Source organism: Carex rostrata, chromosome 27, assembly GCF_964058835.1.
Source record: "Carex rostrata chromosome 27, lpCarRost1.2, whole genome shotgun sequence".
Taxonomy (NCBI): domain Eukaryota; kingdom Viridiplantae; phylum Streptophyta; class Magnoliopsida; order Poales; family Cyperaceae; genus Carex; species Carex rostrata.
Genome location: NC_135944.1, coordinates 6,707,923 through 6,735,790, shown reverse-complemented (window position 1 = coordinate 6,735,790; position 27,868 = coordinate 6,707,923). Strand labels below are relative to the sequence as shown.

Here is a 27,868-nt window from a genome sequence, read left to right as displayed (position 1 = left end):
TTCTAAATTACAATAATTTGCAATTGTCTCTACTTTGAATTTCATTCACTCAATCGGCACAAATTTTGCTACATAGCAAACTCCTAAATTTGTGATTTGATCCACTGTGAACAATGTTTCCTTCTTTACATGTAACAAGGCTATCCATAAAGAAATAACACTCGAGTGGGGCCTAATAATCAGGGAAATTATACATGAAGAAAAACCCTACTTGTCTGCCCTTGCCACGTCGCCTAATTAATTAATATGCCCTTCGTCCCTTTTTTTTGAAATAAAAATAGTAGCAAAATTAAATGTATTGTTGACCAATCAAAATTATAAATATGGTGAAAATTATTGATTCTATTTATTATCATCGTAATAGATACAATTTTAAATAATTCAACAAGATTTGAAGTTTATTGTACCCATGACGTTGATATAATTTGAGAATAATTTATTTCTCAGTCTTCTAAATATAAATAAATAATAAATATTTCTTAAAAGCGGGTGGAATGTGGGGTAGGAAAGTAATCTCTCCTTGGAATTGGATGCATCATGAGTCGCAGGATTGCGAAAAAAAAGTTCCATAAATTTTGTATCCAATGGTTCAAATGAAATCTATGTCATTTTCTTTATATCGTCATATACATGCTACAATGCAATATGTGATATATCCCTGAATTTGTGAAGAAAATTAGTCACATTATTATCGGTTCAGTCACGTTATGTGATCTCACTTGTTCATGTATCACGTGGAGTGTTTTCTTTGATTGAAAATGACAAATTAAGAAAATCACGTCATGTTATGTCACACAAACTAATTTGATCATGTCACATCTGAAAGCGAGATCAATAGAATTCGACCGAATCAGATTGAAAACTCTAACTTTTTGGATAAAAATTTTGAAGATAAAAAATTAATCTAAAATATTGAATTTTGGCTTATTACTTTGTAAACATTTTAATAACAGAGGTGAATTTAAAAAACTAAAATTAAGACAAATTATAAAATGTAATAAACTAAAATTACAAAATTTCAATTTACATAAAGTTATATATTATATCCATTTTTGTCTAGTCGTAAATTTTTTATATTATAATTAGAATCCTTTCGGCAACCTCTAATTACCATTTTTTAAGGTTCCTTTAAACTCTTTAGATAAATTTTTATTCATTTTTATTAAGTTAACATTTCTCTTGAAGTTACTTAAATTTTTTGTTTAGTATATATTTGAAACTCTTGTTCATTTTTATAACGGATTTTAAATCGTATTTGAATAATATAATCAATAATGACATTAACAAAAACATAATGATATCTTACAAAAATAAACTAGATTCAGTATTGATCATATATCAAAAATGAAATAAATAAATTAAAAAAATGTATGGATCATACATTCTTGATTTTCCACATGTACATATAAAAATTATGTTAAGCTACTGACAATAATTGTTTTATTGGAATATGCACTGCCACCGTCTCAAGAAAGTCTATATATATGGAGTACCGAAAACTTAAATGCTGTTTGAATATACACTTATTTGTGAGAATGATATCTTTAAAAAAAAATTTAAATCAAAATTTGGAATGGTGAATATTACTAAACAATATGTTTAATACAATAGTTTGATTTACTCTGAAATCTTATAATAAAAAAAATTGTAAGATTTTTTTATAAATAAATATTAAATCTTACTATTTATACTCATTTTCTGTCTTCCCGATAATTAATTGCAATTACATAACAGATATTTATAAAATAATATATAGTAAAGGTTTCACAAAAATAAGAAATGTATGAATACCTCATGAAAATTTGATTTTGTTCACAATAATTGGGTTTTCGATACATGCAATAGGATGACAAAGTTACAATATTTATCATGGAATGCCATATTTAAAAATAATAATAATTCACAATTTATTGTCTAATTAAACAATCATATGCTAAATAGTCTACAAATTAGTCTAATTCATATTTTCTTATAAGTAGAATTAGTTTTTAGGTTTCACCTGAAAAAAAATGTTAATAATAAATTTGATCTTTAATTTTTTTTATTAAATAGAATGTAAGCTAAAACAGTATAGAGAAAGCTCAATAGATCATTACATAATAAAATAATTAATTTTGTATATTGAAGTAGGATTACCCACATATACAATAATTTGTAGCTGAATGAATATATGCAATAATATTTAATAATTGCTTCAATTATTGAAAATAGTTGATGACTTTAATTAGCTAACATACATTCATTAGCACTTCACCAATTTTGCATATATACTTGAAGCCCAAAACACAATTCACTGAAAATATATTAATCTCTCCATTTTTTTTAAAATCAAAGCGATACAAAAACAAAAATAATATGTCAAAATTATTTTCTTACTCTAGTGCATATGAGCTTTTAATTAAATATACATCTCTAAATATTAACAGCACAATTAGAGGCCTATTTTTAAATACGGTCCATTAAAAATTTGCAGACGTGGGAAAAAAAAGATGCGTGATATATTCTGTGTATTTTAATTCGGCCTAATAAGATAATTTTGGTGCAAAGTTGACTAGTGGTCTATATTCTTATTTGATTAATTAATATGATTATTAGGAACACATTGATTCCTCTTTTGCAATTTAGCTGCGTTATTTTACAGCCCTGGTCCCTAGGAATCCTTCAAATTCTTTAACTGAACTCTTCAGATCTATTCGTAAAGTATCACTGGGTTCAGGTAACAAAATCGAAACCAAGAAAATGGGAGAAAAATAATAGAGTAAGAGAAACTACAAAGAGAAGGACAAAACAGTCATTTTGAAATGTAATCAAAAGTCAATATGTTGATTAAATTTGTTTGTAATTACAATTAATTAAATTAGCTTACTTATATTATATATATTGATACTACAAAAACATTAATCATACATGGATGTAGAAAAATTCCAAATAAACAGTGTGTAAAGGAAGGAGGCGCTTGCGCGAATATGAGCTCAACCATACACACATGATCATTTAAAATGCAACCGTCTACGCAAGGTCACAAAATTATACACGGTTGTAGTCCTTCATACACATTTTTTTGCTAAAAAATCGTGTATACTTTCATTCAGTATTCAAATATTAGAAGCCGTGTATGATTCATTCGCACCTCTCAGCTCACTTTCTTGTATTTTCATTTTCGCTTCATTTCTCTTTTCTTCCCTCTAGGAGTGATTGGTCAAGATATTTCTCATCTTCATTTCTCCCTCGTGTGCAACCTTGCTATTTTCTGTCGAGGTTTAACACGATAGCACCCGGAAGGGCCGGAACTATGAATCTCGACTATCACCATCAGACGGAGAAGAGGGAAATCAATCATGAATTGATGTCTAATATTTAATAACTAGAAAGTTATTTTTGTATATTGCATATTTGCGAATCTATGTATTTTCTATGTTATTTGATTAATTATTTTACATGTAAATCTGGATTCATGTACAAATGTGTTTAATCATGCCTTTTGTATGTGTAAATTGTTTCAAAGAGTAAGTCTATGGTACTATGCATATCACGGGTTGTTACCGTGCTACGGCTCTATATTCGAGTTTTCGAATCCTAACGGTTGATCCGAACTGTTCATCTTGTTCTCCATATGAATATGTGTTTGGAGACCAAATTTTACATTTTTTGAAATTTTTTTACTATTTTTTTAGATATTTAGAAAATCACTTGATCTGAAAATTCTGGACCATCCAAAAATAGTGATTTTCAATAATTCTAAAAAGATAGTAAAAAAATTTCAAAAAATGTAAAATTTGGTCTCCAAACACATATTAATATGGAGAACAAGATGAACGGTTCAGATTGACCGTTAGGATTTGAAAACTCGAATATAGAGTCGTAGCACGATAACAAATCGTAATATGCATAGTACCATAGGCTCACTGTTGTTTCAAATCTATATAAAGTTTATTTTATGTTTCTTTCATGGTCAGAAAACATATGGATGCTAGTTAGCACATTATATAAAGTAAAAAAAAAAATCTACACATTGTACAATATTCTTAAAAAATATCTGTGAACAAAGGGTAACATACACGGTTTTTAAATCCTATTAGGGTTTTTGTTTACAATAATGCTATTTTTGCTTAGTTTTCTTTGTGGCAATGCTATGATCATAAATTTGGTTGGGCTATTTTTGTTAATTTTGTTTAAAGTAATGCTATTTTCAATAATAATGTTTGTTGTAATACTATTTTTTACAATTTTTATTTGTGTGAATGCTGTTTTTGTAAAGTTATTATTGTAAATATGGTTCCCTGTAATGTTATTTCTTAAATTTTATTTGCACTAATACTATTTTTTACAAATTTTGTTCGTGTTAATGCGATGTCCGCGTTAATTTTGTTGGTGGTCATGCTATGATTGTAAATTTGGCGTGTGCTGTTTTCATAAATTTTGTTGAAGATAATGCTATTTATGCTAATTTTTCCCTTCAATGCTATTTTGTTAATTTTATACGAAGGATTGCTACTTTTGATAATTTTGTTTATGGTAGTGCTATTTTTGGTCATTTTATTCGAAAGAATGCTATTTTAATAATTTTATTTGCTGAAATGCTATTTCTTTGCAGCAAAGATATTTTCCTAAATTTTGTATTTGCTGTAATGCTAATTTTGTTTTTTAATTTTGTTTTGCAATAAAATTTATAAAATATTGAATGAATTTTGAGATTGAGAAAAACAGAAATTTTAAATTCTCATTCAGAAGATGAATATTGGACATCCAAATAGTGGCTCTCTTTTTTTTCCCTTTTTCTTCAACTGGGAATACTTATGCTGTTATATATGCAGCAAAATTAAAAAAAGAGGCTTCCTAAATTCCAGATTTGCTTTAATATGTTTCTAGAAATTTAATTCCAAATATAAGGAAATCAATATACTTATGGAGAATTACAATGTACTGAATGGTCTACATGGGACCTCGCGAATAAAAGGAAAAAAAAATACAATGAAGTATATATTTTATGGAGAATTACAATATAGCTAGGGAGCCAACAGAATAATGCCATGTGTCACTAGTCTAAATGTTACACGAGTAAATATATGCAGCACAGTACCGAAACAAAATCATTGTTGGAAGCATATTTCAACAATTCTAGGAAGAAAAAAAAAAAGAACAAATAACAAATTAAAAGGAAAAGAGAGTCACAAAGTACTGAAAGGAAACACTAGCACAAATAACAATAAACCTCCAAACTAAATTAAATTAAAGGAATGCATTCCGGGGATCGAAGACCTACAACGATATGTAGGGAACATGTTTGCATAAGTCGCGGATCTCATTTGACTTCATTTGCAATAGCTGGCATCCAGTCACTTTGAGTTCTTTGATGTTGGACAGATACTCAAGCCCGAGAGGTACCTCCAGCTTGTCACAGTCTTCTACTTTCACCAGCTTAATTATCGGCATGGCGCCCGCCTCTATCTCCCATTCTTCTAGATTGGTTAGCTGGTAAAATGTCAACTCGCGTAGCTGTTTGAAGCATAGCAGGAAATATCGGTATCGGGATCAGGATCGGTCCCGGCCAATACCGATCCAGGATCGGCGTATCGGCCGGTATCGGCCGATTCGGATCGGAAAATCGGACTTTTTTGTCATAAGCTTGTTTTACACTAAAAAAATAGGAAAAAATTGATAAAAAATTAATTTTTCAATAATTTATGTTTAGATAAATGATTACAATCAAATAATTCACTAATACAATATAATACAAGCATTAAAACTATAAACACATTCTTTCATTGCCAGAAACTATGTTGTGCTGGCTGGAGGGATCACTGGATAGTTCACATCCCTTCTCCATTTCTGAACCTTTTTAGTTGGCAGTGAACCTTGATAAAAAAAAACTGTCGTGATGGTTGCTTTGGCTGAAGGAGGGATCACTGGACAGTTCTATGATTAGACTTAGATCTCAACCTTTTAGATAATAACATTCATTAATTAGGTTGTTACTGTTATGTTTGAAAATTATGTTCTATATTGTTTTATCTAGATTGAAATAAATTATGAGTGTAATTGAGTACAATAAGCAATTTCATGAGGGAGAAAGGGTATATGGCTGCTGGCCTGATGCATTGTAACAGATGGTTATTTAAGAAATTGTCATTTTGTCCCTGGCAAAATGTAATTTTCAAAGGTTATATAAAATATACAGCATTTGCTATGTATTTGAACAATCACCAGATCTTTTATTTTATTTTATTTTTAAATATGGCTTGTAATTGTGCTTATTTGGTATTTCATCAAGTACCTGACCGATCATTGAGGATTGAATTTGAGATTTTGTTGAACTTTGAAATCAGGCAAATAGCATTATATTCCTTATTGAAAGAATAAAGAAACGAACTCAGTTACAGCCAAAACACCTTCTATTTACTATTTAGTTGGAAGCATGCACGTGGTAGAGGCATATTACTCAATTTCACATCCTTCTCCATTTTTGAACCTTTTTACATGGAGTTCTATTTAATCACGGGTACTTAGCATATATAAACCTTTTACTACTATGTGATAGTTGGGTATCGGACCAAAATAGCATAAATCGGACCAAAAACAGATAATCCATCAATATCGGCTCGGTATCGGATCGGACTCGGCCGATACCGATACGTATTGGCCGATCCGGATCGGTATCGGCCGATATTGCCTACTATGGTTTGAAGCCTCCATTAGAACAGCTCATCTTTCGATTCTCTCTTTCTCCTTGCAACCAGAGCATCCTGAGGTAGTGTAGCTTTTCCAGCACCGGAAGCAGATCATCCCGGAACTGAAGATTCGTGAGTGTAAGCTCCACGACGTGGATGGGAAACATGCCAACCTCAGGCGACAACTTGTTGTTGGAGAATGAGGATCGCTCTCTTAGAGACAGAGATTGTAAATGCTGATAAAATGGAAACCTTTGCATCTCAACTATTTTTTGTGGCACTTCAGAACCAAATACTGACAGCCAGGTTAAATGATTCAGTGTGTCGAGCAACTTAGCGAATAGATCCCACGAAAATGAGATTTGTACTTCGATATCTAACTCGCGCACATTTGCTAATTTAGTTAACCGTTCATTTCATGACTCTTGGCAACTGAGCCCCGTGAGTGTTTGCAGATTTCTTAGATCGGCAGATGATGAGGGTCCTGGCGTATACCGCCATAGCTTGACATGCCTCAATGTTTTAACATTCCATATATCATCAGGCAAGCTGGGATGATTTACTAGTAAATGGATATCAAGGGTCTCCACCAATTTCAAGCCGCCTATGAACGACTCAAAAGATCTTCTGGTACTCTTTGAAATCCCACTAAGCTCGCAATACCTTAACCGAGTCAGTCCATGAAAATACTCGAATTCTACAGGCCCACTCTGTCCCATGTCACTCAGCACCCTAAGATACCTTTGCCGAGATCAATTTGGCAATGACTTCTCAAAGAACAACAAAGAACGGAGTCTTGGATTTGCATTTGTATGCTCCATCGATTCACTGCAACCTGAGTAATGGACTGCCACATGGCATGCCTTGGCGTCGCTAGGGTTTGAGCAAATTGTGAGAAACTTATCCTCCTTGGCCTTTAGGAAGGCAAGATCATGAATGAGATCATGTATATGGCAACTTCTGATGGAACTAGCATGCATGTGATATCTCTGACACTTTAACCAAGTTTCTATTGAAATGAAATTAGAAGATTAATTAAATGGGATTCTTTGGATTATAGGAGGTGTATAACTATTTATTGTCGGATCATAATCCAAAGTTGAGCATATATGTAATATAATTATGAATTGTTTACTGTCATATATGGTTGTCACAATTAAAGAGATCTAATATGGATATTTAAGATATTAGACAATCAATGTATTCAATAGGATGTAGAACAATTTGGGCAAAGATCAAATCATTGATGGACTGATTCTGAACTTTGCAATTAAGAAAACTGCCTTTTTGGAGCCCAGTGCGGGTGGCCCACCCGCACTGGATCTAAGTGCACCCGCACTCAGAACTTAGCAAAATTCTGGGAGCCTTTTGGGAGCCCAGTGCTGGTGAGCCCATCCGCACTGGACCTGAGTGCACCCGCACTCAGGACTTAGCCAAATTCTGGGAGGTTTTTGGGAGCCCAGTGCGGGTGGCTCACCCGCACTGGATCTGAGTGCGGACACACTAAGTACTTAGAGCCAATTTTTGGGAACTTCAGAACAACGCAGGAAAAAGTCCGAGCGTACTGCGGACGCACTGAGCTCCAGTGTGGGTGGGGTTCACCCGCACTGAGGACTTAGTCAATTTTCTGAAAGTTCTGTTTTGACCCCAGTGCGGGTGGCTCACTCGCACTGAACCTGAGTGCGGACGCACTGCTATTTTTGGGGCTAAGTAAGGTGGTTATTAGGACGCTCCTTTCGACCCAGTGCGGGTGGCTCACCCGCACTGGACCTGAGTGCGGACGCACTCGTGTCGCCAAAAGTGTAAAACTATATATAGATGGGTCCCCAAGGCACAAGATAACCAACTCAACTCAGAATTCTTAAAAGAGGTTATTCTTAGACAGAATTTTGAGAGCCTTCTCCCTTCTTCCACCATCAAAGAATTGAGAGAATTTTGAGAGCCTTCTCCCTTCTTCCACCATCAAAGAATTGAGAGGAGAAATTCATTAGAAATTTGGAAATGATTTCTCAATGGCGATCTTGTTACTTTGAAAGACCTAATCTAAGATTCAACGTCCAAAAGGGCGTGAAAGAAAAAGCTTGCAAGAGTCTTGTCTCGCGCTCACGGAGACGGTTGCTTCTCCAACCTAGGGTTTGATATTCCATGGCAAACGATATGGAATCAGGTATTGTATTCCGTACTAAAGATTATGTTTTGGGTCTCTTTGGCATAGGACGGTCTTAGATTAAGGCGGGAATTGTTTCTTCTTCCCTGGGATGTAAGTGTTTGACCTCTAGATGAGATGTAATTGTTTGATATCTAAATAAGGCGTAATTAATTGGTCTTTATGATTCCCAACATTTATATTATACATACACTAAATGTGCATATCGTAAGCTGAAAACAAATGTTGAGAAATGACGAGCATTTAGTAAAAGGGGTATATATATGCCATGAAGAAGACAATAGTTAGCTTGTTGCATCTAAGATTCAAGTTTTATAAAGAGCATGATATGTATATATATGTAATTACTGAATAATAGAAAGTGTACTGGAATTATGTGGGGGCTAGAGATGTGATTTTAATTTTTATTGTTTATCATTTTTGTAAATATTATTTTTTTCTTATCAATATATTTGTTGTCGGCTATCGCTGCCAACCATAAAAAAAAAGAAAAGAAAAAAGAGTACTGGAATTATCAAACTACACATATTAAGTACATAATGAGTGTAATCCAAACAGAGATAAGTCAATGTCAATAGACATGTTTTGAAGACTCATAAATATTTTATTTCTTTTTGCACAGGTCGTACTTATTATAGAGGTTTTTTTTTTAATTAGCGCCAAAGGGAAAAATTCCTCATACCAGTACATAATAGAGAGCATAATCAAGTAATCGACTGCTTAACGATAGCTCCTACATTTCATGCGTGGTTGATCTCCAACAGTGAGATATATGACCACGTTAGTTTTGAGAAAAAGGAAGAAGGCTCTTGGTGTTTATATAAAGAGAAAAATGAACATTATATGAAGATGCTACTAAATCTAGATCAGAAGTACCTCAATTCCTACGACATAATAGACATTACCAACAACAGCAAGCATGATCACTTGGAGGTGGTCCAACTTGGTAGTTGGCGTTGCACAAAGACATATGTTCACAACGGGGTTGAGGAACTGGGTCTGGAGAAAGAAAGTCAAATGACCACATTGAGGTCAACCAAATTGATTTCTTAAAGAAGATTCCAGAAACAGTGCGCTTCCTTAGCCTACGAGGCATTTCAGGAATAACAGAGCTTCATGAATCAATTGGAAAACTAGATCTCCTAACAGTGCTAGACCTCAGGGCTTGTCATAATTTGGAAAAATTACCAGATAAACCAAGGTCCATATTAAACCCAAAATTAATAAGACGGTCATTGCCACAAGAAAGGTGGTTCATGAACCTGGAGGTTTTAGATATTTCAGGGTGCTACCTCTTAGATCATATGCCAAAGTGGGTATGTGAGCTCTCTAATTTAAAGGTATTAAAGGGTTTTGTGGTTGGAAGCATGGAACAAAGTAACCAGTTCTGCCAGTTAGTCGATCTATCAAAATTAAATAAGCTCACGAAGCTCAGCATTAGAATTTCCGTCAACATTTCTGATCCCGAAGTTTTCTCGGGCTTTGATTCTCTGGAGAGCCTTTTGGTATTGACCATTACATGGGGACAAAATAAGTATGGGATGATACCAACATACTCTTTATCAAAGAATCTAGAAAAGTTGGATATAAGATGTTATCCAGAACCTGAGGCATCAAAGTTGCAAAACCCTAATGATCTGCAAAAGTTGAAGAGATTATATATTAGAGGTGGAAACGTTACTAAAATTCCTCACAATGATAACTGGAAAGTGGAGATATTGCGCCTCAGGTTCTTGAAAAAGTTGGTTCCAATTGAATGGAATGAGGTCAGGAGCTCATTCAAGAATTTAGAGTACGTGGAATTTGTGGGATGTCCTCGTCCCAGGAACTTCCCCAACATTGATCAGGATAGTTGGCGTAAATCATCACTACAAGAAAGGGAGAGTGTTCTCGTCCCAGGAAATCCCCACCGTATGGCTTGATTAGTAGAAGTATTGAATACATTATATCGACTGTTGTTATAAATAAAATAAGTTATGAATGGATATTCATTTGCAACTCTTCCGTAATTACTTCAAAACTTCTCATAAAGATTTATGTTATTCTCTTCTCATTTATCAATACAATTAATTTACAATTGCTTGTTATTTACATTTTTTACCTATAAATAGAGGATTGTAAGATTATATTTGATACACAAGAAAAACATAAGAATAAGAGATAACTATCTTATACATTGTCAATATCTTATTTTATTTCTTTATTTTTATTTTACAACACGTTATCAGCACGAATTGCTCGGAAGTTGCAAAGTAATCATGTAAGTAATTTATGTGATTAATTTTTATATCTTTCATTAATTTAAATTTCATTTAAATTTTTTATTATATTTGTTTTGGTTTATAAGAATCATTCCTTGAAGTGAATGATGGAATAATAACCTGAAGTTATTATCAAAACTAAATGTTTATTTAGAACCTGAAGTTCTATTAGAATTTTTAGTATAAAATTAATATAATAACCAGCAGTTATTATAGGCCACTGGATGAATAATAACATGAAGTTATTCCCAATTAAAACTTGAAGTTCATTAGAAATTTTCATATAAAATTAATATAATAACCAGCAATTATTGTAGGTCATTGGATGAAAATATAACCCGAAGTTAATTCAACTTAAATTCTACAATTGCGCAGTCAAGCAATTTAATAACTGGAAGTTATTAAATAAAATATTTTATTATAACTTGAAGTTATATAATATTAACCTGAAGTTATTAATACATTTAAATTTATTTATTCATGCATTTACGTATTCTTTTATTTATATTTATTTATCTCCCTTTTCATAACCTGAAGTTATGATATTAATAACCTAAACTTATGGCATTAATAACCTGAAGTTATGATATTAATAATCTGAAATTATTAATATGTATCTATTTTGTAGTACATATGGCAAATCTCACAAAACTTGAATTTATCTCCCTTTTCATTTATCATAACTTGAAGTTATGTTATTAATTACTTGAAGTTGTATTTTGTTATAAATACGTATTAATAGAAATGAGAAAGGGAAACATCTTGAAGATGTTTGTTACACATGTCGGATGGCAAATTATTGGTTATGTACCTGTTGTATGCCACTTAAGAAAAAAAATGGGAAAAAAATGTGGAAACTAACTTTACTAAAAATGACCCCGGAAATTAATGTCATATGGATACACACCTTGATGTATCAGATTTCTTCCATAATGTGGATGAAGAAATAAACACTTTTACTAAGGGATAAAAATAAAATGTACAATTTTATGTTTATGTTTAATAAAGGTTTAAATTTACATTTCAATTTTTTTATGCAAATAAAGTTAATGAATAAGTGGAAGTTATTAGTTTATTCTTTTATTTTAAAGGAAAATGATTGACGCAATGGTAAGTAAAGAAGATCCATGTCTAGTAGACAGCGGAATAACAAATACCATATTGAAAAGTAAGAAATATTTTTCACAATTGCATCTTGGTGAGACTAATATCCATACTATATCTGGTACAAGTAATTTAATTGAAGGCTCCGGAAGAGCTTGTATTTTATTACCTAAAGGAACAAAATTAATAATAGATGATGCATTATATTCAAGTAGATCCAGAAGAAATCTACTAAGTTTTAAAGATATTCGAAAGAATGGTTATCATATTGAAACTATAAATGAGAGAAATTGCGAATATCTTCATATCACATCTATTAAGAATAACCAGAAAATCATAATGAAAAATATGCAAGCAATGTCCTCTGGACTATATGGTACTTATATAAGTACAATAGAATCAAATATGGTTACTAACCAGAAGTTAGTTGATCTAAAGTTTTCAATGTTAATGTTAATTTGATCATTACTTAATTAATTTAAAGGTCTCTAAATGAATATATCGTTGCAAAAAGCTTAAGAGCTTTATGCAATTAATAGACACTCGTGCATTTATTCATTTGATTCCAAACCGAACCTGTAATCGTATTGGTATACATGCATCGCCTAATAAGTACATGCCCCATAAATAATAAACCATAATTAAATATAAAATTAGATATGCCAAATAAGTCCTAGTACCTGTCACGACACATCTGGTCTGGTTGCAAGTTATGTCCGCGAGTTTTTGATGGAGTTCGATTAAGTGTTAAATAATTATATTGTAGTATATTTTAATGTAATAATATATTTGAGTGAATTTTATATGGAAGCATAAATTTATCATTATGTACTTTTCAGTTAAATTTAATGTATAATAATAATTATTTAGTTGTATTCATTTTAGTGTGCAAAATATATGACAATTATTACGTACAATTTCGTGTTGTGTTATTGAGGTTGTAAATTTATAGATTATTTTTAATGTTGTTTCATATTTACATGGATTTAGTGTGGTGGTATAAAATTTCATTATATATTTTAAATTATATTAAAAACTATATAGTTATTTATTTTGTTGTTGAAATATATATGATTTAAAATTCAAAATAATTATGACAAATATATAGCTCAGTTCATGAGATGAACGATGCTGCACCACGTGAGTTTAAATATATATATGTTTTTTTTTTGCTCATTAAGTTAAAAACATACAATTATCCTTCAATCCGAATTTAATTTTTAAATTAGTTTAACGAACTATTGTAACCTAAGAGACCGTTGACTCCAATTAATTGTATTCCTGAATTATGTATTATATTGTAGCAATGAATAGAGCGTGGACAAGAAAAAAAAAATAGAAGAATTGACTTTGTTTGAACAGTAGCTAGGAAAACATACACAACTGTAATGGCTTGATACCTAATGAGCAAGTCTGGGATAGATGAAATGATAAGTTTGCATATATACTAATATTTTATTTTTAAATAAGATGATGTACATTGTGTAAAGTTGAGAGTGAATCGCAATCACTAGTGGAAAATATGGAATCAGGATCGGTTATATACGCATATTAGTATCGGAATACAACCGATCCTGATGAAGGCAATACTGATACTACAATAATCCGGATCGGTTATGTCACACCCCGCGGCCACGAGGCGTGACAGGGCCCTGCCGTAAGCATACAACTCCATGTATGCTTACAAGGCATTTACAATATTTTCATCACATCACAATAAAATACATAAAACAAGTTTATATATATAGTTCAAGTACAAACTGTCTGATACAAGTAGATCATACAAAAGGTATCTCGTATGGATACCAACCATAAGGTGTGACATAGAGAGCACTGTACAACAAAACAAGATATGCCTCTCTAGTCAAATAACAAAATAACTACTAAGGTAATTTGGTGTCATATACCACAGGCCTACTACTCGCGTGCCTCTCCAGGATCAGCCGCACCTAAACCTGAAAAGAACCCAAAAGGGTGGGGGTGAGAATAAATTCTCAGTGCGAAATTTGCCACAATCAGGTTATTGGACTTGCAATCAGACTCCATGTTCAAAAATGAAATCCATACAAAATCACATTAGCAGTTCTATAACAAACAATATATATATATATATGGATGCACATGCTTGACAACAAGAATCGAGTGAAAAACAACTTAAGGAATTTCCAAGATGAAGTTCAAACAAACACATATTTGGCCTAACTCATTTTATTATGGCTGGTAGCATCTATAGATGTTCAACCGAGCTGGACCCTTTATCAAACCCACATCTGTAGGGTTACTGGCACCTACAGATGGCCCACCGAGCTGGACCCTTTATCTGACACCCATCTATAAATGCTTTGGCTTAACCATTTACTAAAGTCTGGTTCAAGTCATAAAATGAAAATTCACATGAAATAAATCAGAATATCGTCATAGTCAATTGACCGTCCAAATGCATTACCACGTCGGGTAATGCCCCCGAGCCACAGACGTCACACATAGGTCACCCACCATCACAATCAACATGTATATATATAGTCACCCACCCCTCGTCCCAACCAGTACTGGGATATCTCGAGGGCCGTTCACCTAAGGCCATTAGGATCCTGGGATCAAAGCCAGCTTGCAGACTTTGCAAATTCATTCACATATCATCTCAAAGTTAGCTGATACAGCTCAACCTTGCCATTTCATTCACATATCATTTCACAATCATCAATTTGTGGTGACCTTTATCCATAGTCAATTCAGAAGAGAACAATACAAATGACAACCATACAAATATGCAAATCAATCATACCACAACAATTCGGTTTTAGATGCATTATGCACACAATTCACATAATTCCAATTATGCAACAATCAAGCATACAACATGAAAATTTCAAGTATGCAACAATCAATCACACAACATGACAATCGAAAAAGATAATTTAATTTCTGAAAATGAAACATCAAACAAGTCCAAGAACCCCGCACCTGATTATGAAGAGCGTATCTCGCACTTATGGTTCGGACGTCTCGAAAGATCCCGCAAAATCTTGCTCAACCGAGCCTACACCTATGTTAACATATATACTTAATTCAATATTTGTTCGACGATTGATATGCTTACTTGAGTGATATTATTTTCTATATACTTTCCTTAACATAATCCATTTTGGAATAAATGATCAAGCCTTTCTCAATAAATATTAAGCCTTTCGGAGACAATATTAGCACTTCATCAAAATATTATGACTTTGTTTAATTATCACCATACACAATAAATATTAAGCCTTTCAGAGACAATATTAGCACTTCCTCAAAAATATTATGACTTTGTTTAATTATCACCATACTCAATAAATATTAAGCCTTTCAGAGACAATATTAGCATTTCCTCAAAAATATTATGACTTTGTTTAGTTATCACCATACTCAATAAATATTAAGCCTTTCGGAGACAATATTAGCACTTCATCAAAAATATTATGACTTTGTTTAACTATCACCATACACAAAAGATGGAACAAAGAAAAGAGATCAACACCAAATTAATTTCAGATTTTAAGAGAGTGAGAGAAGAACTTACCAATCAACACCTTTGTTTGTTGGATTAGACTAGACAAATCAAAATATTTCTCTAATTTTCGGATTTGAACCAAACCCTAGATAGAAAATGAAGATTAAGATGAAATTGAGAGATGAAACACCAAATTAACAACATAGAAGCTTAATGGAGATAGATTACTCACAATTTATACACAAATTTCGGGTTTGATCAAAAACCCTAGAAAATAGAGATGAATTTCAGATTTGAGAGAAGAGGAGAGAAAGTGAGTACCAATGGAGAACAAGATAGCTACTAGAGAGTTGAATCAACAATTTCCAACTTCTTCTTCAATTTCTCAAGGATTTTCATGGGAGAAAAGAGGGTTCCTTTCTCTTTTTCTTTCTTTTGGGGGAACACAAAAAGGGGGCAGCAGCAACAGAGAAGGGAATGGAGGGAGAGAGAGAAAGTTGAGTTGTTCACATGCATATTTGGGAAATTTTCTAAATAGACCCTCCAAATTGTTGGATATTAAATAAAGAAGCTTTTATACCTATAATCATGCATAAAATTTGCATCTTGTTCCCAATTTTATATAAACTATAATTTTTCACTCCTAGTTCAACATAACAAAATTTTTATTATGTTTAAAACATTCTCAATTTTTATTATAAAAATTTCTTAACGTAACAGGTTAAATAACCGATCCAAATAGAAACTATCAGGATCGGTGGTTTATAAACAACCGATCCTGATACTATTTTTTTTTGTTTGTTTGCAGAACCATCTTTAAAAAAAATAATATTAGGATCGGTTGTTTCAAACAACTGATCATAATTCTTTTTTTTCAAAGAACCAACATTTTGTAAAGCATTACATATTATAACAAGAAATTTAAATCCAAAAAAAATTAATTAACAAACATACAAGTGACTAATTGGGCTATTTCTTCAATTAACACACATTTATGCAATTAATGTAAAGCACAACAATAAAAAAAATCAATAATTACCTCTTTTGCAATCACATCACTTGAGATTAAAAAAGACCCTAAAAACAAAAACAAAGGTAACAATTAGATGGAAAAACATTTTTCAATAAAAAAATACAAAAAAATGTGTTTTAAAAGTATAATAATGAGAAAATTAGATAAAGCTAATACCATGATAGTTGATCGGCCGGATGATTAGTTGATCGGAGGTGCGAGAGGCTCGGCTTTGAGAGGAAGAGACGGAGAGAAAGAGAGAGAGAGACACGGAGGAGAGGGAGAGACGGAGACAGAGAGAGAGAGACAAAGAGTGCTGAGGATTTTGAGAGGGAGATACGGAGACAGAGAGAGACGCTAAGTTGAAAATGAGAGGCGCGAAATGAAAATAAGAAGAACCCTAAGCAGGTTATATAGGGAGTTATCATTAGGATCGGCTGTTTATAAACAACCGATCCTGATACTATTTTTTTTTTTTTTTTTTGCAGAACCAACTTTGAAAAAAAAAATAGTATCAGGATCGGTTGTTTATAAACAACCGATCCTGATACTATTTATTTATTTTTTTTGCAGAACCAACTTTGAAAAAAAAATAGTATTAGGATCGGTTGTTTATAAAAAACCGATCTTGATAGTTACTATCAGGATCGGTTGTTTAAACAACCGATCCTGATAGTAACTATCAGGATCGGTTATTTAACCGATCCAGATTATTGTAGTATCAGTGTCGCCTTCATCAGGATCGGTTGTATTCCGATACTGATATGCGTACATAACCGATTCTGATTTCATATTTTCCACTAGTGTTTAACATATATAAATATAAAATTGAAAAAAAAAGGAGAGATTTGACTTTTTCTTTCTTTATAAAAACAAAAACATGTAATCGTAAAATAAATTAAAAAATCAAATCATGTTTGAGACAAATCTAAAACTGATATTAGGTACGATCAAGTCATGAATATCTTAAGTATATAATATAAAGCAATTTTGACACACGTAAAATTTATTGTTCGTACATCTGTATTTTTTTTTCAACCAAAACGCATACCAATTGAGTTACTAATTTTTACAAACTGCGAAATTCTATAAACGCAGTACATCAAAACTTCTTCCAATATTTTGTCATTGGTTTTGCTCTTTGAATATCTAGTGGTGGAACACAATGATAGGTAAAATTTGCTAAGCTACCCCTATAAATTAAAATTTTTATAATTTGGTCCATTGAATTTAGTATATTTTATATACATTAATACCTTTTAACCCCCGTTATAAATTGAAATTATACTATATTTAAAATTTCAGCTCTCTCAATTTCTATTTTCTAGTTCCGCCCTTGTTAATATCAAAGGAATATTATATTATAAATTTCTCTAAATTTCTCACCTTCTAAAAATTTCTTAAACTATTTTTATCAAGTTAAACAAATGAACAATTAAGCGTACATGCATGCATTGGTGCAAGTGCACCGATGTAATACTCAATTCTGTCTTGAGCAACGTTTCAGTAGTATGTATTTTAAAAGTTCAGTTGCAACATATCAAAACAGAGTCAACTATCACGAAATAACTAACAAAGACATATATACACCGACACAATAGTTAATTGTACATTTCTAAGATGTTTGAAAATTTTTAGAGCATTTAGGAAGTGCGTTTATCACTTCTGAATTAAAAAGAAAGGAAAAAGAAAAAGAAAAGAGAACACAAAAAAGGGAATAAAAAATAATACAAAGTCCACTGTGGGACTTTCGCACTAGATCAGGATTAAAATACGAAACACCAATTAAAACAGTTACAAATGATCTGCCGATCAAATTAGCGGCCCAGATCTTTCCATCTGTTATAAACAAATGTGGGAATACATTTTTGTGTGTTGGTTTAAAAAAACATTTTATTACATTAAGTTATTTCTAGTCATTTAATATACGTTTTTTTAGTGGGAAAGCATTTGTAATCTTTTTGTGTTTGACAATAGCCGCAAAAAACACAACGTAGGGATCTAAATTGGTGTTTTTAATATTTTACTTAAAAATGTTTAAAATAAAATAATAATTTAACTAAGAGGAGAGTTCAAATGCCTCCATTTTTTGTGTCTACACCTTGCCTTCATTTTGTAAAACTTTAATAATTCAAAATTTAAAACTTAAAAGTTAACATAAAACCGTTACATGTGATCTATATTATTTTATCTATGTGCTCATAAAAAAAAATTATATTTCAATTTTGTTTTTATGTGAATCAATAAGTTGAAAAATCAATGTCTAGAAATTATCCACATTAGTATGTTTTTTACATGCTCTTGATGAGAACCAAAATAAAATTGAAATATCATAATTTTTTACACATTTATAGATAAAATGATGTAAATCATATCCAACAGTTTTATTTTAACTTTTAAGTTTCATATTTTGAGTTATTACATTTTAAAAAAATAGAGGCATAGTGGAGGCACAAAAAATAGAGGCATTTAACTAATTAGATCAGTTATTTTGTTTAATATATTTAAATCATCTCAAAATCATATTTAATATATTATAATAACAACAATTCTTTAATATTTAATAGATTCTGGATTTGAATTGTGTAAGATCCAAGTGTCAATTATATATTAGGCAGATCTAATAACCTATCAAGTAATTTTTTTTATAATGTTCTGATTCATTCAACAGATTTGGATCCAACTATCGAATTAGAACTTGGCTTGCCTCTGTGATTTTCAATTTTGAACATTTCTAATATGCTTTTAATACCAGAAAAGTTCAGAAATTCCCATAAATTTAATTCTTCTGCCGTGCTCTTTTTAAAGGAAAATAACATGTGCAAATTTCTTTATTTTAAAATTAATAATTAAGCTCTAAATAATATTGTGTCATTTATAAAAAAAATTCTCCTTAATTTTACACTGCCCACAGAGAAGGAGATATAGGTATATTAAATTATAAAAAGGTTAATTAACTGTTATTTTAGATAAAAATTAGAACATTAAATTAAAAAAATACCTAATTTCAGATCAGCATTATGCATTCAACAATTTATTTTATTTCGATATCAATCTAGCTTGACAATCGACAAGCACAAGTTTCCATTGCTACCCTTTGGGAACCTAATAAGTTCACTACTACAGAAATGGTCATTGTACACTGCACATTGTACACGGATTCGATAATTTTACCTAAAAACCGTGGAGAAATTCTAATTTTTTGGAAACCCGAAATATGTGTGGGATCTCTACACGGATGTTTACTAAAGAATAAGTGTAGAAAGCCGTGAGAGAGCTACACGGACGTTTATTAGGAAATGTACACGGATTATTATTTAAATAACAGTGTAGAAAGCCTTGAGAGAGCTACACGGATATTTAATTAAAGAACCGTGAAGAAAGTTCGGCATTGTACACGGATGTTTTTTTAAATTAAAGTGTAGAAAGCTTGTGAGAGCTACACGGCCGTTTCATAAGGAAGGTGTGTAGAAAGGTGTCAATTATACACGTTTTTTTGTTTAATTAATAGTGTGGAAAGCTGTTAGAGAGCTACACGGACGTTTAATAAAAAAAGCCGTGTAGAAAGGTTATTTTAGGGTTTTGCCGTTTTGGTTATTAAAGGGCGCACCTTTTCCATCACCAAGTTGGTTATATAAAAGGCCTTCTCCTTCCAGCGCCGATTTGATCAACTCTCTCTCTCTGATCTGATCACTTCGGACTTTCGGAGGCGGATGAAGATCATATTTTAATAAAGAAAGAGCTGATCGAATAAATAGTCGGATGAAGATTTTCAAAAAAAGGGGAAGAGGTGAGATGAAGGACCTTCAGAGCAGATGAAGAGTCGAATGAAGAGTCGGACGACTCTTAATCCGACTCTGAAGGTTCTTCGTCCATCTCTTTTCCTTTTTTTTGAAGGTCCATCCAACTTTTTGGTTTTAGCTAGCTATTTCTTTATTAAAATATGTATCTTCACCCGCCTTGAAGAGTCGGACGAAGAGTTGGAGAAGGACCTTCAAACCAAATGAAGAGCCAGTCTAATTTGTGCGCTAAAGTGTTTTTGGAGGATAATTTTAGAGCCGGATGGGGAGTCGATAAAGTGTCGGACGATCTCGTCCGACACTTCATCCGACTCTCCATTCGATTCTGAGTGTCCTTCATATTTCAGTACTTCCAGTCCTTAATAGAATTTTTTAGTTTATATGGATTTAACTTTTGTAATTAATGCTCAATAGGAATTTGTAATTTTGGTATAAATTAGTGTTATTGAATTTTTTGTTCAAATTGCTATGTATGTTTTGGAATTGTGGATTTTAAATGTCTTCCTCTGTTTTGGAAGTTGTTTGTTTTGCTATCCGAAAAACATAAAAAAAAAAAAAAAATGCTACACGGACGTTTAATAAAGCGCCGTGTAGAAAGGTAGAATAAAAAAAGGTTTTCCGTTTTAATTAATAGTGTAAAAAACAATTCTACACGGCTGTTTATATAAAAGTCCGTGTAGCTCTCTCGACTTTCTACCCACATTTATAGCTAAATGTCCGTGTAGAAAGGTTTAGGGTTACAAAAAGCTTTTTCGAGCAGGCTTCCAGCGCCGTTTTGATCAATTAATTCTCTCTCTCTCTCTCTCTTTCTCTCTCTCTCTGTATTGAATTGGTCTGATTTCTGCGCAGACCGGAGCTGAGATCTTTGAAGTTAATTTGCATTTCTCCTCTCTATCCTGCTAGGTTAGTCTTCCTCTTTTCTCTCGCTGTCGATGAAACTTATTATTGCTTAATTATTTAGGTCAATTATTTATTAATGCATGCATGCTTGATCTGTTTAGGTAATGTAAATAATTAGTGTATTGTGGTCCAATAACCGACCTATTGATGCTTTTAGGTCCATGCCCGTTCAAAATTAATCTAATAGGGATTAATTTTGGATAGTCCCCCGTTTGGGACTGCTCTTTGAATATTGTGTCTCATTTAGGATGTGAACACATTAATTAGCGGGATTTAATTAGTGTTTGAGAAAAATTCGTCAGCATTTCTCCTTATTGCTCCTACGAGTATGTGGTTTACGCATACTTGGGGAGTTAAGGGGAAATGCTGTCGAATTTTTCTTAAATACTAATTAAATCCCGCTAATTAATGTGTTCACATATGAGGCATAATATTCGAGGAGTGGGTTACGATTGTAAACCGGCCCGTTTGTAAGCCAAGAATTTGTAACAATATATGTTGCTCGACCACCATGACTAATTGGAATCATTCTTTTAATTTAATTTACAGATGGATCGAAGTTGGATGTACGAATTGCGACGTGATAGTGCAGAATATTTGGCTCGCGTTGATGAGTTCATAAAATGTGCCGAGAGTTATAGAGTGAAGACAAAGGATAACGACATCTTGTGTCCTTGTAGAGATTGTAGCAATTTTAAAAGATTTGGGGACTTGGAAGAAATTAGAGCTCATTTGATTTGTCGGGGATTTCAGAAGAGATATACGTGTTGGTTTATGCATGGTGAGAAAATTGGGGAATGTAGTGCTACCAATAGAAATTTTGTTTTGGAAGACAATGTTGATATTAATGTAGAAGTTGTTGATAATTTTGAGCTTCATTCCAACGATGATTTTGAGAATGTCAAAATTTTTGATAATCTACTTGAACTTAATTACAACGAGGATGATTGTGTGAATATTGATGAAAATGCAGAATACAATTTTATTGAAAATCTAGAAGACATGTTACGTGATGTGGAAAATGAAATTAGTGATAAAAATTATAAAAAATTTCAGTATATGTCTAATGAATCCAAAAGGCCGTTATATCCCGGGTGTACTAAATTTTCAAAACTGTCAGCTGTGTTGAAATTTTTGAACTTAAAAGCAGACAATGATTGGAGCGACAAGAGTTTCACGTCCTTATTAGAGCTCTTACGAGAAATGCTCCCAGATAACAACGAGTTACCCTGTACAATATATCAGGCAAAGAAGTTGATCTGTCCAATGGGCTTGAAGGTCAAAAAAATACATGCTTGTCCGAATGACTGTGTATTGTACCGTGGAGAGTACGAGGCCATGCATGTTTGTCCTAAATGCGGTGTTTCACGGTACAGACGTAAGAACCAGGACACTGACGATGGTAACGATGAAGGAAACAAGGGTCGGGCTCCGGCTAAGTCGGTGTGGTATTTTTCGATAATACCGAGATTCAAACGGTTATTTGCAAATCCCAAAGATGCGAAATTATTGCGTTGGCATGAAGACGAGCGCAAAAGGGACGGTAAACTAAGACACCCAGCTGATTCTCCTCAGTGGAGAAACATTGATAGAGATTTCACAGAATTTGGTGGCGAATCAAGAAACCTTAGGCTAGGGTTGAGCACAGACGGAATGAGTCCGTTTGGAAGCATGAGCAGTCGGCACAGTACTTGGCCAGTTCTTATATGCATCTACAATCTTCCTCCTTGGTTGTGCAAGAAACGCAGGTATATAATGATGTCATTACTAATCCAAGGACCCAGACAACCCGGAAATGACATAGATGTATATCTCGCACCATTAATTGAGGACCTCCAAAAATTGTGGAGGGATGGCGTCCGGGTATGGGATGCGTACGGCAAAGAGCAATTTGAGCTGCGGACCATGGTATTTTGCACCATAAACGATTTCCCCGCGTACGAAAATTTATCGGGCTATAGTACTAAAGGAGCAAAAGCGTGCCCTATATGTGAAGATGACACGCAGGTGCTGAGGTTGAAAAATTGTAAAAAGAATGTTTTCATGGGGCACCGTAGGTTTCTTCCTATTAATCACCCATACCGTAAGAAGAAGAAAGAATTCAACGGGAACACTGAGCTAGGAGTGGCACTCGTCCGTTAGACGGGAAGGGTGTCTTCCTGCTGGTTAAAAGTCTTAAAGTTGTTTTCGAAAAATGTGCCAAAGCACCACCGAAAAATATTTGGAAAAAGAAGTCCATATTTTGGGAGCTACCGTACTGGGAATATTTAGAAGTGAGACACTGCCTAGATGTCATGCATATTGAGAAAAATGTCTGCGACAGTCTGATCGGCACATTGTTGAATATTCCGGGGAAGACTAAAGACGGTATCAATGCTCGAAAAGACATGGTAGAAATGAAAATACGACCCAAGCTTGCACCGCAGGATAAAGGGAAGCAAAAGGCATACCTACCTCCCGCAATGTGCACAATGTCGAAGACCGAGAAAACAAGCTTCTGTAAATTCCTTCATAGTATTAAAGTCCCATCAGGGTATTCTTTGAATATTAAGAAGCTTGTGTCGATGAAGGACATGAAATTGATTGGTCCGAAATCCCACGACTGTCATGTTTTAATGACACATATGATTCCTGTTGCAATCCGGGGAATTTTTGTTGGGTTTTGAGGAACGGTTCAAACCCATTTAATTAGCTTAAGCTGCGGAAAGAGTAAAACAAATTTTTTTACATCTAACTTAAGCTACGGATTAAATGAATCAAGAAGATTCGTTTAATCCTATTTACAGATCTACTCCATAATTGATTTCCTAAAGCATTAAATCTATTTACAAATTAAATAGATTAATATAACAATTTATACCTTGATTCCAAATCTCAGTTGGAATGCAGACCGAGCGAGTAGAGCCTCACCAGGGATGGAATCGACTCGCAGTATCACACGTGTGATACCTCTATTGGTTATCCACCAGGACTAACCGGAGAGCGATTTACTTCTTCTGCCAGAAATACCGTAAATCGCGGAATTCTGCAGAAACACTATTCACCGAAAAAGGGACAATTTAAATATATTTAAGACTCCAAGTTATTCCGTTTCACTTAAAAAGCAAAACAAGAAATACCGCAGAGTTTGTAAAAATATATTTTTCCGAATCTCGTAATAACCGAAACCGGGGAAGAGAGAAAAACCGATTAACGAAGTAATCAGATTAACACGTGAATTAGTAAGTATTTCTCTCTACCCCTACCCCTCTATTTATAGACTTTTGAGGAGGTTCGCAAAAGACCGAAATACCCCTCAAAACAAATCTATTTACCAAAAGCCCTTGACACCTCATCCTTTTATCATGTGAAATGACCAAAATACCCTTGCCACCTCACATGACACATGTCAACACATGGGAAGTCGGCACCAAGGTAAAAAGACCATTTTACCCTTGGTCCATTAAGGCATGAATAGTGTTGGGCTTTGATTTTGGGCTTTGACTTTTAATTAAGGCTTTGATTATTTTGGGCTTTTAAATCCATAATTCAAACCCATAATTAACAAATTAAAATCCAAATCAAATATATATAATTGTCATATACAATTATATTTCTTTTCGGTTGTTGTTCGGTAACTTTTATACAACGTAACGTGTACGTTTATAAATTAACCGTTGTTTCTGCTTGTCATTCTAAATGACATTTATAATTTAATTATATCACGTATAATTAATTATAACCATCTTAATATTAATTATAATCAATTTATAATTAATCAGTAAGATTCTCCGAGTAGCTCCTATATGGTGTGACCCAATAGGATCTGTGTTATGTTGGTAAACAGAGTTAAAACTGTTTTAACTTCTATAATCATGGGTGGCGTCTGGCAACACATCATGACCATCCAATTACACAGATGATGCTGTACTGTACAATATCACGATCCAGTAAACAATTTACTTGTGTCAATTCTTCTGTCTCATAGCTATCAGATCAGTTTCAAGGTAGATGTGTGTCATCCTTGGTAACTGTATCTTTTCTTGATCTTGAGTAGATTATCAAATATAATTACTCTTGTAATTATACCGCATGCAGATAATCTAACTCTATCAAAGGGCCCAGTGATGCTATAGCTCGTATAGAGATACGAGGGACAAGTAGTATTCTTGGCAGACTATCACTTCCTCAGCTAAGTTATATATATGGAAATGCTACCGTTATGGCTGCTTTTTACGGACAGCGTTAGATAACACTTACTCATATATATTTCTTAGTGGGAACGATAAATACCCCATACTGTAGAACTTTGACACTGAATGAAAAACATAAATGACACGAACACAATTCTATTTAATGTTTCATTCGGGGTCTGTCAAATACCATGTTCCTAGAACATGTATCCATGTGATTAAAATGACATCTCGTGTCAGGTGGTTTGTAAAACTTAACCATCTTTTAATTCACATGCTAACCTTATCGCGGTAATTAGTGTTCCTGCTAATTACCTTGGTCAGTGACTTTTAAGAGTATATATTATCTATATTATGGAGTTTCACAATTTCAGTCATGAACTCGAAATGATCCATAATTTCAATAATACTCAAGGCAACAAAATGATATATAAATAAACATTCAATTCATGAACAAAGCTTTATGATTAATTTATCGTATTATTGACTTCTAGATTATTACAAACTAACAATTTTACCAAAGCCCGTTCAACAAGCCATCACGAAGCTTTGTTTTTTCTTCAATGCAATTAATTCCAAAGTGATAGACCCGCTAAAATTGGACGCTCTGCAAAAGGAGGTCGTCGTTACTCTTTGCCATCTTGAGATGTATTTTCCGCCATCTTTTTTCGATGTTATGGTTCACCTTGTTGTTCACCTTGTGAGGGAAATTAAGATTTGTGGTCCTGTGTTCCTGCGGTATATGTATCCATTCGAGAGATTCATGGGTATTTTGAAAAGTTACGTAAGGAACCGACATCGGCCCGAAGGTAGCATCGTAGAAGGATATTCCACGGAAGAGGTGATTGAGTTTTGCACCAACTACATGACCGGTGTTGGTCCTATTGGCGTTCCAAAATCTCGGTACGAGGGAAGGCTCCAAGGAGTAGGGACTATTGGGTTGAAAGCCATAGTTGCTGATAGAGATGAACTGTTAAAGGCACATTTTATTGTACTACAGCACATGACAGATGTCACTCCCTATATAGATGAGCACATGGCAATCCTTCGACAACAGAACTACACGAGAAGTCAGAAGTGGATTACTGACGAGCATAACCGTTGTTTCATAGGATGGCTGAAAGAAAGAGTGAAGTCACACTCCGAAATGTCGCCCGTAAGTGAAACGGTTAGATTGCTGGGCCAAGGACCCCAAATGGTTGTTAGAACATTCCAAGGATACGAGATTAACGGATATACATTTTACACTAAATTACAAAGTGATAAGAGCACCATGCAAAATAGTGGGGTGACGTTGGTGGCGACGTCTCAAAAATTCAGTAGATCAGGGGATGCCCGGCCTGTAATGGCATCAAAGTCATATTACGGTGTTATTGAAGAAATTTGGGAGCTCGTTTACAATGCTCACCTTAGCATTCCCTTGTTTTGGTGTCAATGGGTCGAAGACCGTGGTGTTAAAGTTGATAACGACGGGTTCACAGTGGTAGATTTTAACAAAGTCGGGTATGTTGATGATCCGTTCATACTCGCCAAGCAAGCAACCCAAGTCTTTTATGTCACTGACCCGAGTGATGCTAGGTGGAGCATCGTCTTACCCGGAAAAAGAAGGATTGTTGGGATAGAAAACGTAATCGATGAAGAAGAGTACGACCAGTTCGATGAGATACCTCCATTTTGTGACGATGTGCAAGCTGAGATAGCAACAACTACTGAAGAACAAGACGAAACAAATTACATGAGATCTGACCACAGTGAAGGACTATGGGAAAATGTTCAAACAGTGGAAAAAAAGAAAAAAAGGAAAAAAAAAACCAATGTATAATATTTATTTCGTTTAACCGTGAACAATTTCATATTTATATTCCAGAAAAAAAACAATTTATAATATTTATTTCTTTTATAATATTTCAGAGATGAATAGCCGAATAGATAAGCATAGTTTATTTGCATTACTGATGAGATCTTTGGATGACTGTAAACCGATAATATTTTACTGTGTTTTTGTATTTTACATTTTATTTGTTTATTTATTCCTTTTAAATATAAATTTTATGAATATAGATATCTGATAAGCAGAACCGATGGTGAGAGAACCCATCAAACAGCCCCCTTTTCCTTTAAGGAGAGCCGTTTTGATCGTCTTTTCGAATTCCGTGAAACTGTTGAAATCTGTAATTAACAAATGCCCGTTTAGCTCTGTTATTATTTTTTATTTATTAATATTATTTTAATGACTAATTGCTTTTCTACACGGACATGTAGTTAAATGTCCGTGTAGCTCTCTTTTAGCTCTG

General features: G+C 33.3%; 2 protein-coding genes, 1 long non-coding RNA gene and 1 pseudogene across 3 annotated transcripts; 2 read left to right on the top strand and 2 right to left on the bottom strand.

Annotated features, from left to right (window-relative positions):
• Positions 1-6,673: 6,673 nt before the first annotated feature.
• LOC144545029 (disease resistance protein RPH8A-like) lies at positions 6,674-7,387 on the bottom strand. Its single transcript, XM_078293582.1, has 2 exons — positions 7,102-7,387; positions 6,674-6,963 (listed from the first exon to the last, which is right to left on the bottom strand). The coding sequence occupies exons 1-2, from the start codon at positions 7,385-7,387 to the stop codon at positions 6,674-6,676; spliced, it is 576 nt and encodes a 191-aa protein (XP_078149708.1).
• A 2,297-nt stretch (positions 7,388-9,684) lies between these two features.
• LOC144545028 (disease resistance RPP13-like protein 4) lies at positions 9,685-10,757 on the top strand. The gene is made up of 2 exons (XM_078293581.1): positions 9,685-9,807; positions 9,894-10,757. Exons 1-2 carry the CDS (start codon positions 9,685-9,687, stop codon positions 10,755-10,757), a joined length of 987 nt encoding a protein of 328 aa, XP_078149707.1.
• Positions 10,758-14,042: 3,285 nt separating this feature from the next.
• Positions 14,043-16,325, bottom strand: LOC144545313 (uncharacterized). The gene is made up of 3 exons (XR_013508468.1): positions 15,760-16,325; positions 15,165-15,246; positions 14,043-14,155 (listed from the first exon to the last, which is right to left on the bottom strand). It is a non-coding gene; the product is annotated as an uncharacterized LOC144545313 (long non-coding RNA).
• A 6,136-nt stretch (positions 16,326-22,461) lies between these two features.
• On the top strand, positions 22,462-27,662 carry LOC144545027 (uncharacterized; annotated as a pseudogene).
• The last annotated feature ends 206 nt before the right edge of the window (positions 27,663-27,868 follow it).

Bases quoted from the DNA above. Each gene is read 5' to 3' on its own strand.
- LOC144545029 (XM_078293582.1), bottom strand. From the start codon at position 7,387: ATGGGACAGAGTGGGCCTGTAGAATTCGAGTATTTTCATGGACTGACT. The intron at 6,964-7,101 runs GTTGCCAAGAGT...CCTGGCTGTCAG, and splicing joins GCAAACACTCACGGGGCTCA to TATTTGGTTCTGAAGTGCCA.
- LOC144545028 (XM_078293581.1), top strand. From the start codon at position 9,685: ATGCTACTAAATCTAGATCAGAAGTACCTCAATTCCTACGACATAATA. The intron at 9,808-9,893 runs GTTCACAACGGG...TTCTTAAAGAAG, and splicing joins GGCGTTGCACAAAGACATAT to ATTCCAGAAACAGTGCGCTT.